Below are 14,114 nucleotides of genomic sequence, written 5' to 3'. Positions count from 1 at the left end.
AAAAAAAGAAAGTCTACCATCTATATGATAGGCCCTCTACTGGTGTAGTCCCTTTCTCCTGATCTGGCTGCTTGCCTAACCATCCAGAGTAGCTAGGTCTTTGCACAGAAGCATCAGTTATGTGCTGACTCATAGAAGCCTGGAAGTTCCCCTATCTAGCTTGTGATTATAGCTCTTAAAGCAAAATCTCTGTAAGAGCTACCAAAATAAAGGCATACTCTTTATAAGGCTGTTCCGTCTAATGCCTCTAGGTATGTTCTAGAAGGTGTTAGACACAAGGTTTTTATTGCTGTTTTGTTTTACTTTCATGTCATTACTCAGGGACATATTTTTTGCTAAGGTTTGCCTTTGGTACTCTAACCCAAGACAAAAGAAAAGCTCCTTTCTTAGAGTTCTCATCATTTCTTCACCCCCAGCCTTAATGGGTATATTCCTTTTCCCCAGGTGTGCCGTTTTTTAGAATTGTCCCAAGGCTCAGTCCATACCAGTTGTTCTCCAGTGGTACTCATCTGAGAGACCAGGCACACTCAATTTATCTAGATGAGTTCCCACTTCTTTCCAGGTGGAGGTTCTGCTATCCAAGCGTAGTCAGAATAAATTATGTCTCTTAAGAGGCACTGTCCCACTCCTCTCCAGGGTGTGTGGTATATTTGAATATGTGACTTAAAAGTCTATAGGCTCTTATCGAAAGCCTTAGGCCAAATGTATTTCAAAATTCAGAATTTTCCAGATTTTTGAAAAGTGATCTATATACCATATATTGCATAAAACCCTGAGCTATAACCTCTCATTAGTTCAAATCGCATTCTGAACTGCAACCTCCAGCTCCTGGGTCCAAGCAATTCTCCTGCCTTAGCCTCCCATGTAGCTGAGATTACAGGTATGCGCCACCACACCTGGCTAATTTTTGTATCAAAAGCATTGTTTAAAGATAAAGGAAAAATATTGGGCTGGGCATGGTGGCTTATGCCTATAATCCCAGCACTTTGGGAGGTCAAGGCAGGAGGATCACTTGAGGCCAGGAGTTTGAGATGGCCTAGGTAACATAATGAGATCTCATCTATACTAAAAATCAAAAAATTAGCTAAGTGTGCTGGCATATGCTGTGGTCTCAGCTACTTGGGATGCTCAGGTGGGAGGATTTCTTGAGCTCAGGAGGTCAAGGCTGCAGTGAGTCATGATTGCACCACTGCACTCCAGCCTGGACAATCAAGTGACACCGTCTTCCAAAGAAAAGAAAAATGTTAAAAGAATGAACTAGGCCAGCCGCGGTGGCTCACGCTTATAATCCCAGCACTTTGGAAGGCCAAGGACAGGTAGATCACTTGAGGACAGGAGTTCGAGACCAGCCTGGCCAACATAGTGAAACCTGATCTCTACTAAAAATACAAAAAATTAGCTGGGCGTGGTGGTGCACACCTGTAATCTCAGTGATTCTGGAGGCTGAGGAATGAGCATCTCTTGAACCCAGGAGGCAGAGGTTGCAGTGAGCTAAGATAGTGCAACTGTACTCCAGTCTGGGTGACAGAGCAAGACTCTAAAAAAATAAAAAATAAAAATAAATTTGCCAGCGTTTTTTTTTGTTCGTTTGTTTTTTTTTGAGACGGAGTTTCACTCATGTTACCCAGGCTGGAGTGCAGTGGTGCGATCTTGGCTCATCGCAACCTCCGCCTCCTGGGTTCAGGCAATTCTCCTGCCTCAGCCTCCTGAGTAGCTGGGATTACAGGCACACACCACCACGCCCAGCTAATTTTTTGTATTTTTAGTAGAGTCGGGTTTTCACCATGTTGACCAGGATGGTCTCAATCTCTTGACCTCGTGATCCACCCGCCTCGGCCTCCCAAAGTGCTGGGATTACAGGCTTGAGCCACCGCACCCGGCCTTGCCAGCATTTTAAAAAGAAGCTGTTGTTATGGTTTTTTGGTTGGAATCAACCACTGCTAATACCACCATCTTAAAAAAAAATTATTATCCATCCTGGCTAACATGGTGAAACCCCATCTCTATTAAAAATACAAAAAATTAGCCGGGCATGGTGGCATGCATTTGTAGTCCCAGCTACATGGGAGGCTGAGGCAGGTGGCAGAAGAATCACTTGAATCCAGGAGGCAAAGGTTGCAGTGAGCTGAGGTTATGCTAGCCAATGTGAGACTGTCTCAAAATAATAATTATAATTATTATTATGACCTATACTAGATCCTGATTTATATTGATCTTTGATAGTACACGTGGTATTGGAACATTTCTCTGTGTATTGTTTAACACCCTGGGCTGTATTCGCCTTGTATGAAATTCTCAGTTGTCAAGACCTGTGCCTAAGGAGCTTCCACATATATTCCATGGCTTGATCTCAGAACTCATGAAAAGAATAAACTAATTTGGAATTTTAGTTACGTGTCATTCCCTAAACAAAGGATTTCAAAGCCATATCTTCCAATCTTGTAGGCCTTAGTAGACACATAAAAAATAAGGGAAAAGCTCTATCTTGAGCACAGTGAATACTCAATAAAAAGGTATAAATTTTGTAAGGCAAATTGGGTTATGGCCCATCTGCAGCCAGTACACAATTTAAACCCCTTTACCTATTCCTAAAATGCTACTCAGTAATAAAAATTAAATGTCTCCATCAGTTGCCTCCTTTCTCATCTAACTGCTCCCTACAAATTAATTCTCTTTGAGATCCGCCTTAATCTTTCAATCTATCTTCAATCTTTGTTTTGGATTCATTGTTTAGGCTACCAAGAACCTATGAATTACCTAAATTTTTTTATAAACAGTAATGAGAAAATTTTGTTTCAAGTAATTTTCAATTGGGTCTTTAACATTAACAGTTACCATGACTGGATGCTTAAGATATTATGTAGATACTATACCAGAATGTTTAAAATATTACCTCATTATAGCCTATCAAACCTATGGAGATAGGTGACATTTTCACTAGTTTTCAGATGTAGCTAAGACTCAGATAATTAACATGCCCAAGATCATAAAGCTAGTAGTACCATAAAATGGCATACAGTGGTTTCAAACTGTCTATCTGACTCAAAAACCTATTCTTGGACCCTTCAGAATATATCTTTCTACTTTTACAGATTACATTCCTCTAGCTATGTTCATTTCATTTGTATCTATATCCAGAGTTTAACATTTTAATGTTCCTGATTTTGAGAACAGATGTAAATTTGAATGCCCAGATTCATTTGCAAAGCAAAATATAATAATAATAATAAAGTTAATTCCCAGACTTCTGATAATCCAAAGAATGAATTAAAATATAAAATACAAGTTTAAAAATAGTTAATTTGAATTTTGATTATTTTGCTCTATTTCAGTTCATTTGTCATCGTTATAATCTAGTTTTAGCTGGAATGTCTGTATAGAGTAAAAAACTTTAAACCCTGCCTCATCACAATTCCCCAAACAAAAATATTAATTTTTAAAATCCTAGTAATTCTTTTGCGAGATCTTGTAACTTATCAATTTTGAGTTACAAGATCTTGCAAAAGAATTACTAGGCCAGGTGTGGTGGTTCATGCCTGTAATTTCAATACTTTGGAGGATTACTTGAGCCGGGCAACATAGTGAGACCTTGTCTCTAGGGGAAAAAAAAAATATATTAGCTGGGCGTGGTGGCACACACCCGTAGTTCCAGCTACTCAGGAGGCTGAAGTGGGAACGTCACTTGAGCCCAGAAGTTGAGGCTGCAGTGAGCCATGATCAGAATTTCTAAAATTCTTTTCATTCTATAATTTTGCTTCTTTCTCTATTAAAAACCTCTTTGAGTAATTGATATTTTTTTTAATTTCCTAATTATCCCAATAAACTTTGTTTTTCATGGGTCTTTAAGAATTGAGAGAGGATTGCAAGAGTTTTGTGTTTAATAGCTCTGATTCTGGAATCAGACAATTAAGATTGTAACAGTTAATATCTAGGCCATCCAGGGAAAAATTACTTAACCTCTCTGAGCCTTTGTTTTCTTTTCTATATATAAAATGGTTTGGGACCCGCATCATTAAGCCTGTTTAAAAAAAAAATGTTACGTGAAGCACTTTCCGTAGTACCTTGCACAATAGGAGTTAGCTATTACTATTGTTTATTTCGATTTTGCGGTTTGTTCTTTGTAAATCAGAATCATAGCATTTTAGAGCTAGAAGAAACCCTTGGTGATCATTTGATCTAGCACCCTTATCTTTCATATGAAGACATTAAATCCTAGAGAAAGGGCAAAAGCTGGCTTGAAGTTTGGTGGCAAGTTGATGATGGACCTCGAACTTGATGAAATCCAGTATCCTGGGGCAAGGGGGCGGTACAGGATTGTGTTGCTGTTATTTTATTGTTTTGTTCTTACTTCTCTTTAACGATTCTTTACTCACATTAAAACTATTAGATTGTTTCCATTTTTATTTATGCAATGATTTTAGCATCATAGTAGATTGGCATGAATACTTTTTTCTTCTTTGCTTACCTTAACTAGCTTCCTTCCCCTTCAGAAAGATAATTCCATCACACCCAAAAAGATAAGTCCACACCAAAAAGATAAGTCCATAGTATTAGAAATTATGCTTTTGTGTTCGACGGTATAAGACAAAAAGCTTATGGTCTTTAATGGTTTCATCCTGTTGTCTTACTCTTCTGGTATCTTTCTGTGACGTTAAGACATTGCTTCCAGCAGTAGTGGAGCATGCCTCATGTTTTGAGTGCTGATTAAGTGAAGGCCCTCTGATCCATCTACAAAGCAGTGGTGGTTGCAATAAGGATAGCAGTATTTTTATCTTTGTTCTCTCTTGTGTTGTAGAGCCGACAATTAGAATCAGAAACTGGGACCACAGAGGAGCACAGTCTAAATAAGGAAGCTCGAAAATGGGCCACACGTGTGGCACGTGAGCATAAAAACATTGTTCACCAACAACGGGTAAGTATAAGAGAAAGTCCTAGCTACGTTCACCTTAAGCCAAATGTCAAACCAGTTTAAGAAGCTGAGTTTTATTAAATGTGAAAAATACCCTATATGTGTTTTGTTGTTGTTGTTTTTGAGATAGTGTCTTTCTCTGTCACCCAGGCTGAAAGGCAGTGAAGATGGCTCACTGCAGCTTCAACCTCCTGGGCAGAAGCAGTCCTCCCACTTAAGCCTCCCAAGTAGCTGGGACCACAGGCACATGCCACCATGCCTAACTAATTGTTTTTAGGTGTTTTGTAGAGATAGGATCTTGCCATGTTTCCCAGGCTAGTCTCAAACTTCTTTGCTCAAGCATTAGATGTGTTTTTTCTGTACCTTCTCAACATTCAGCAGTATGCTGTCAGCTCTCTACTCATGTTGGATGTCCTTAAGCCCTCCATCAGCAATACAGTTACTCACCTGTTTACCATAAAATTGCCGAAGAAAAGCTGTGATAGTGTATTATGGGCAGAGGAAGAGACATATGTTGAATGTAGGTTTTTGTCCCTCAAGACATTTTTTTTGAAGACACAATTATAGGTTTTATGAGAATATGTGTTTGGCTGGGCACAGTGGCTCATGCCTGTAACCCAGAACTTTGTGAGGCTGAGGCAGGTGGATTGCTTGAGCCAGGAATTTGAGACCAGCCTGAGCAACATAGCAAAAACCCGGTCTCTACAAAAAAATTTAAAAATTAGCCAGGCGTGGTAGCATACACCTATCTTCCCACCTACTCAGCAGGCTGAGGTTGAGGAGGATTCTTGAGCCCAGAAGGTTGGAGGTTACAGTAAGCTAAGATCATGCTACTGCACTCCAGCCCGAGTGACAGAGCAAGATCCTGTCTCAAAAAAAAAGAAAACAAAGAAAATATATCTCTAAGACTAAACCCTAAGCACAAAGAAATTATTTTAAGCATAGTACTTTTTTCTCTATTTCATTTATTGATACCTATATCCTTCTCATTCTTTGCCTTCACATCCTACTTCTTAAAAGAATTGCCTATGCTTATTCTATAGAATCTCACCGCCCACTTACTTTTCAGCCCATTGCATTTGAGCTTTCCTTTCCTTTCCATCCCCTGTACTGCTTCATAATCTAAGCTTACCGAAATCACCAATGAATTCTGTGTTGCTAGCTTCAAAATGGACACTTTGATTTCTCATATTTCTTAATCTGTCAGCAGTTTCATCACAATTGACAACTCTCTTTGTCTTAAAATGTTATCTTCTCTAGAAATCCACGATTCAACCTGGCTTTGTCCTGGCTTTCCTTCTGCCTTTCTGGCCATACGTCGATTTTTTTCCTAGGTTCCTCTTTCTCCATCCAACAATTAAATATTCAGTTTCTCAGATTTCTGCACTTGGTTATCTTGTTTTCTTATTCTTTACCCTCATACATGCAGTCTCAACCACTTCCATGGTTTTACTTTACCAACAAATCATAAATTAATATCTCTAACATTGGGCCTTGCTGTTACTATATATCCATATAGTCTCTTGCCTGTTTTGACATCTTCTTTTCACTATCCGACAGGCATCTCAGATTCAATGTACCACTTATGTAATGTTGCTTAACAAATCACCTCAAACTTAATGTCATAGAACAAGAGGGTTTTTACATTATGATTTTGTCTCACTAATCTGAGTATGGGGTGGCCTCAGCAGTTTTCCCTTGGGGTCTCTTATGTGGCAGCAATCAGATCGTGGCTGGTCCTGGTTATCTCACAGGCTTCCCCACTGAAGGGACTCTCTGCAGTAATTTTGCTACTAGTAAGTCTATAATTATTTCAAAATGTTCAAAAAATAAATAAATGAAAAAAATATATGGCTACTAGTCACTGAAGCCTTTTGAATTACCTAAATAATCACTTAAGGAAGGTGAAAAGTAAAAAACAATCATCATTACTGTCCCATTTTCTTTAATAGGTTCTAAATGATCTGGAGTGTCATGGAGTTGCTGTATCAGAACAAAGCCGAGCAGAGCTGGAACAGAAAATAGATGAAGCTAGAGAAAATATTCGTAAAGCAGAGGTAAAGTGGCAGCTAATTGTGGCATTTTGCCCAGATCTAATGACACTGTCACAGCTGTGATATGCGCCTTTAAAACTGAGTTTCTTCATGCATTGAGATGAAGGTGATTCAGTGTCTTCATTCATGTCCACAGTAGTATTTGTTAAGTACCTGCTCTGTGGAAGGCAGTACCTATAACACAAAGACACTGAACGTGCTATAAAGTTTACAGTCATGTAACATTAAACACAGATTTAAGTCACAATGAAGACACTAATTTTAAAATTTCTACAAGGTACATAATAAACCACAGAAATTAATGGTAGAAAAATTTATATATATATATGTATATATCAATTTAGATATATCTATTTCCTTATATAGCGAGATCTATATATATGTTCAGAGCTTAGGAAATCTCCCCCATATGGAAGGTTCCCTGGATCCAGTGGCATGACCTAGGCTTTTAGGAATAGGGTAGATTTGGTTAAGCAGAGATGGGAAAAAATTTATAATAGTGGATTTTAATTTTTTGTGGAGTCATGAGACCTTTGAGAGTTGTATGAAACATTCTCCCCCACACACAAAAATGTACATTTTATGTATAGTGTTTAGAGTTCATATGCCTGAGGTACTCCCTGCTGTTCATAGGGAGAGGTTGAGATAGGAAACAAGAAAATATTAGCAAATGAGGAAGACACAGGGTATAATTTGGTAGCTGGATGTGATTAGAGTGGAGGATTTTTTTTTCTATTTTGAGACCAAGTCTTGCTCTGTCGCCCAGTCTGGAGTGCAGTGGTGCAATCTCGGCTCACTGCAACCTCCACCTCCCAGATTCAAGTAATTCTCCCACCTCAGCCTTCCGAGTAGCGCCACCACAGGCATGCGCCACAACACCCAGCTAATTTTTTGTATTTTTAGTAGAGAAGGGGTTTCGGGTTTCACTGTGTTAGCCAGGACGGTCGTGATCTTCTGACCTTGTGATCCGCCCACCTCACCCTCCCAAAGTGCTGGGATTACAGACATGAGCCACCGTGCCCGGCTAGCGTAGAGGATTTTTATGAGGAAATGTGGTAGAAAGTAAGTAAACTCATCGTAGTTAGGGCCAGTTCATTGAGGACCTGTGCACACACTTTTATCTACTCAGCAGCAACGTGTTAAAGGGTTATGGAGGTAAATATTTATGAAAGACTGACACCCGTTAGCCATCAAAAGATTATGTTCTTGTTAGAAAGGCATAAAGAATGCCAAAGATAAGTAAGATGGTAAAGCGTAAGTGCTGAGGAGTGGTGCATAAAGTATAGTTAAAGAACCCAGAGAACACAGAAATCACTCTAGTGGGGATTGTTATGGAGGTAACACAGAAGAGGCAGACTTAAGATGTATACTGGCAGATCAATAGTATTTGATTAGTCAGAGAAAAGGGGATAGCAGATCAGATTGATGTCATGCAACTTCAAGAGGTAGAACTTGAACCAAAAGGTACAGGTAGGAAGGAAGCAGATGTGAGTTTAGTACTGAGAAGTACTTTCTAGTAGTTAGATCTTCCCAAAGACAGAATAAGCACCCCTGGGACATAGTGCAGTCTGTAAGTGTGTGAAAACATTCTGGGCACGCATCTTTCAGGGAAATAAATAGGGATTCCCCATACAAGGAATCCCTGCATTGGTTTAAGTTTTAATCTAAATTAGTGGTTTTCTAACACTCCCTTAGAACTCTAGAGGTTTTGAGAAAGTGCTTCACTGGTTGTGGGGTAAAGGGAGAGAGTGTAGGCAAGCATAGAGAATATGAGCATGTTTTTGGCACAGCCCCATTGAAGTGATCTGAATCAGAACAGGCTTGCCATCTGCTTGGGCTAGAAAAACCCTAGTAACCCTACTTCCACTTCATTCCTGGCACAGTCTAATCGACAACTTCCATAATGAGGAGGGCAGGGTGTACAGTTACTAGTCATTTTCCTCTCTGAATTCAGGGTCATGGCTAAACCACTGTGCTAGGGTGCTGGCCAAGTAGTGTTGGCAAGCCCTCGCCTACTCCAAGAAACACTGGCCTATGGTAGAGTTATTTCTGTTGTTCGTCTCTCCATGCTCTAGATGAAGCCAGTTTTTCAGAACCTTGGTGGAGCAGGAGTAATAATTTTGAGACAAATGTCAGAGATTTTCTGAAGGACATTTTGTGTATTTTCCATTTCTAGACTCCATGCGTGGTGTCACCAACCAGTACCCTAACTCCACCAAACCTCCCACCATCCCTAGTAGTAGCAGTAGTGGGTAATGGGCGCACAGAGTCTTTATTTAGGCCGAATGACCTATTATTTTCATAGTGTGCTAAACTAGACTGTGTTTGTTAGTTTCAAACTAAAAACATGAAGTGAAATTCTTGTCACATGATGTCTTACGTCTTCTAATTTTACATCTGCATTCTGACAGTTTTCTTACCAAAAATGTGGAATATAGTATGCTAAAACCATGATAGCAGTTCCATTTTCTTTTTTGAATATCTGTAGCATTTAATTAATTTTATTGTTAGCATAAAATAATCTCTCACTTGGTTTCCACTTACCAGATATGAAAAATAGCCTAACTAAAATTAGCCAGTAAATATGACGGCATATTTATTGGAGTAGTGCTTACAGGCTTATCATAATAAAATTTTTGGATAGACTAGACCAAGAGAGTCTTCAAAGGAATTAACAATAAAGGTTTCTGCACATACCCTTTTCCTTTCTTCTGCCTGTATATCATCTCCATTGATTTTTCTCTTTTCATTTGATAGTTAAACTTTTACTTTATTTATTATATATACCTATACAAAAGAGATAAAGCTGGTTATATAAAATGTGAGGCCTCATTATTTCAAAGTTAATAACAAGAGTGATGCTGCTATTAAAACAAAAGTTTTAGGCCAGATGCAGTGGTTCATGCCTATAATTCCAACACTTTGGGAGACTGAGGCAGGAAGATCACTTGAGCTCAGGAATTTGAGACCAGCCTGGGCAACACAGTGAGACCTCATCTCTACAAAAATGAAAAGAAATTAGCTGGGTGTGGTGACATGTACCTGTAGTCCCAGCTACTTGGGAGGCAGAGGCTTGATCCTGGGAGATCAGTCTGCAGTGAGCCATGATTGGACCACTGCACTCCAGCTTGGGGAACAGAGCAAGACCCTATCTCTAAGTAAGTAAGTACATCTATACAGATAAATATAGGTACATTTCTAATCACATTATTTCCAAATTTACATTACCTCCTATTATTGTGAGGTTTCACTGTATTCACACTGTTAGCAGACCTCTTGACTAATCACTTATTTCATTTTTTACTGAAAATTTTCAAACATACAGAAAATACGAAGAATAAACATGTTGTACATTGACTATTAAAAAAAAGAATAATAAACATGTATTTCCTAACATCTAGATTCAACTATTGTATCTTGCAATACTGGCTTTATGTGTTTGTTAGATTGACGAATTAATTGTGTTCTGTAAAATGGAAGTTAGGTCTTAAGATCTGATTAGAGGCAGGTTAGTATTTTAGGCAAAATAGTTCATAGATGATGTTAATGTTTTTCATCACATAATCACAATATCAAGTTGTCCCACTATTAATGATACTGAGAGTAGTCACTTAATAAGGTGGTATGCTACCAGATCTTTCCATGATAAAGATCTTTCCTTCCTCTTTGCTATTAGCAAGTGCTAGTCACCTCCAGCAGAGATAAATGGGTATTTTTTTTTCCTTGGGTATTATTATGACCTCATTAAAAAAAATTTTTTTTTGACAGGGTCTCACTCTATCATCCAGGTTGGAGTGCAGTGGCGTGATCTCAGCTTACTGCAGCCTCAACCTCTGGGTTCAAACGATTCTCCCACCTCAGCCTTCTGAGTAGCTGGGACTACTGGTGCACGCCTCAGCCTCCTGAGTAGCTGGGACTACAGGCACACACCACCATGCCCGGCTAATTTTTCTCTTTTTTTTTGTAGAGATGGGATTTCGCCATGTTGCCCAGGCTGGTCTCGAACTCGTGGGTCAAGCAGTCCGCCTCCCTTGGCCCCCCAAAGTGCTAGGATTACAGGCATCAGCCACTGCCCCCGACTTGTCAGTCTTTTTAAATTTAACCATTTGAGTGTGTGTGTAATGGTATCTCACTGTGGTTTTGAATTGCATTTGACTACAGACTAGTAACATTAATGATGCTGAACATCTTTTTATAAGTTTATTGGCCATTCATATATCCCCTTTGGTAAAGTATTTGTTAATATCTTTTGCCTAAATTTGGATTGGTCTTACTACTGAGTTATAACAATTCTTTATGTTTTCTGGATGCTAGTTATTGCTTAGATACATGTATTGTAAATATTTTCTCCAGTCTTTGGCTTACCTTTTCATTTTTCAGATTGGAAACTTTTAATTTTGATGAGATCTAATTTATGAATTTTATCCTTTATGATTATTGTTTTTTATGTTCTAAGGAATTTTCACCTGATAAAGGCGGTGATATATTCTCTTACGTTTTCTTCTAGAAGTGTTAAATAGTTTAAGCTTTTCTTTGTGGAGTATGATCCTAAACATTTCAAGTTGACTTGTTAAGGTCTGTTATGAGTTAAGGATCATGGTTTTCTTTTGTTTTGTTTTTTTCCTATACAGATAGCCAGTTGTTCCACCATCATAGTTTAAAGAGTATGCTTTTCTCATTACCTTTGCATGTATATTGAAAACAACTAATCATATATGTATGAATATTTTCTAGATTGTATTCAGTTCCGTTGGTCTATATGTCTGTACTTATGCCAGTATCACAGTCTTAATGACATTATAAGTCTTGGAATCAGATAATATAATTCCTCCAACACTATTTTTGTTTTAGAATTATTTGGACTATTCTCATTGCCATCAGCTTCTACAAAAAAGACTGTGGGCATTTTGATTGGGATTGCATTGAATCCACAAATAATTTGAGGAGAATTGACTTCTCAACAATATTAGGCCTTTTAATTCATGAACATGATGTGTCTTTCCATTTATTTAGGCACTCTTTATTTTCTTTTTTTGGCTTCTTAATATTTTATTGATACAAAATAATTGTACATATTTATGGGGTGCATGTGATATTTTGATACATGCATATAGTGTATAATGATCAAATTAGAGTAATTAAGATATCACCTCAGACTTTTATAATTTCTTTGTATTTAGAACATTTCAAATTTTCTAGTTATTTTGAAATACATAATAAATTATTAATTATTGTCGCCTTGCTAAGCTATTAAACACTAGAACTTATTCCATCTGTCTGTTTGCTTCTTTCTATTCTCCAACCTCTCTTCATCTCCTTCCCCCAATCCTTCCCAGCTTCTGATAACCATCATTCTACTCTTTACTTCTTTTATTAACATTTTTTAGCTCCCACACATGAGTAAGAACATGTGATATTTGTCTTTCTGTGCCTGGCTTAATTCACTTAGCATAATGACCTCCAGTTCCATTCATATTGCTGTAAATGACAGGATTTCATTATTTTTTATGGCTGAATAGTATTCCACTGTGTACATATATCACATTTACCTTATTCATTGTAGATGCTTAGGTTGATTCTACATCGTGGCCACTGTGAATAGTACTGTAATAAAGATGGGATGAAGGTATGACTTTGATATACTGATTTTCTTTCCTTTGGATACCCAAAAGAGGGATTGCTGGATCATATAGTAGTTCTATTTTTAGTCTTTTGAGAAACCTCCATGCTATTTTCCATAATGGCTGTACTAATTTACATTCCCACCAACAGCACGTTAAGAGTTCCCTTTCATCTGCATCTTCACTAGCACTTGTTATTTTTTGTCTTTTTAATAACAGCAATTCTAACTGGGGTCAGATGATATCTGATTTTGGTTTTGATATCAGGTTTTGATTTGCGTTTTACTGATGCTAAGTGATGTTGAGTATATTTTCATATACCTATTGGTTATTATGTCTTCTTTTGAGAAAAATGGTTACAGATCCTTTGGGCACTTTTTAATAAGATTACGTGGTATTTTGCTATTGAGTTGTTTCAGTTCCGTGTATATTCTGGATATTAGTCTCTTGTTGCATGAATAGTTTGCAAGTATTTTCTTACATTCTGTAGGGTCACCTGTTAACTCTGTTGATTGTTTCCTTTGCTGCATAGAGTTTTTAATTTAATATAGTCGTTATTTGTCTATTTTTCGTTTCGTTGCCTGTGGCTTTAAAGTCTCAGCCATAAAATCTGCCCTGACCAATGTCCAGAAGCATTTCCCCTATGGTTTTTTTTTTTGTTTTTTGAGACTGGGTGTCACTGTCGCCCAGACTGGAGTGCAGTGGCATGATCACAGCTCACTGTAGCCTTGGCCTCCCCAGGTTCAGGTGATCCCTTCACTTTTGTTGTAATTTTAGTGCAGATGGGGTTTCACCATGTAGCCCAGGCTGATCTCAAGCTCCTGAGCTCAAGCGATCCACCCACCTCAGCCTCCCAAAGTGCTAAGATTACAGGCATGAACCACTGTGCTCAACCATAATATTGGGTCTTATGTTCTCAGTCTTTAATCATTTTGAGCTGATTTTTATCTATGGTGAGAGACAGAGGCCTAGTTTCATTCTTTGGCATGTGGATATTCAGTTTTCCCAGCAGCATTTTTTGAAGAGAGGGTGTCCTTCCCCCAGTGCGAATTCTTGGCATCTTTGTGAAAATTGGTTGGCTGTATATAAGTGCATTATTTCTGGGGCCTCTATTCTGTTCCATTGGTCTGTATGTCTGTATTTATGACACTACCATGCTATTTTGGTTACTAAAGTCAAGTAGTATATTACTTCCAGCTTTATTATTTTTGCTCAGAATTGCTTTGGCTATTCATCATCTTTTGTGGTTCCATATAAATTTTAGAATTTTTTTTCTATTTCTGTAAAGAATGTAATTGATTTTGATAGCAATTTCACTGAACCTGTAGATGGCTTTGGGTAGTATGATCTTTTAACAATATTAATTCTTCTGATTTATGAGCATGGATTCATTTGTTTGTGTGTTTGTGTTCTCTTCAATCTCTTTCATCAGTGTTTTGTAGTTTTCCTTGTAGAGATCTTTCACCTCCTTGGTTAAATTTATTCCTGATATTTTTGTTTGTTTGTTTTTTGTTTTTTTTAGGTTTTTTT

General features: G+C 37.9%; 1 protein-coding gene across 5 annotated transcripts in view; it reads left to right on the top strand.

Annotated features, from left to right (window-relative positions):
- The window catches only part of FCHSD2 (FCH and double SH3 domains 2), a 292,296-nt gene that overhangs the window by 235,216 nt on the left and 42,966 nt on the right, over window positions 1–14,114 (top strand). For all 5 annotated transcript variants that reach the window (XM_037740096.1, XM_017533100.2, XM_017533103.2 and 2 more), the window contains 2 exons: window positions 4,796–4,912; window positions 6,862–6,966. In XM_037740096.1, coding sequence (XP_037596024.1) covers window positions 4,796–4,912; window positions 6,862–6,966 — 222 coding nt within the window. The remainder of the gene's footprint in view (window positions 1–4,795; window positions 4,913–6,861; window positions 6,967–14,114) is intronic.

The sequence above is a fragment of the Cebus imitator genome, unplaced genomic scaffold, assembly GCF_001604975.1.
Source record: "Cebus imitator isolate Cc_AM_T3 unplaced genomic scaffold, Cebus_imitator-1.0 Scaffold79, whole genome shotgun sequence".
Taxonomy (NCBI): Eukaryota; Metazoa; Chordata; class Mammalia; order Primates; family Cebidae; genus Cebus; species Cebus imitator.
Note: the sequence above shows the minus strand (reverse complement) of the source record. Positions and strands in the feature narration are given on the sequence as shown.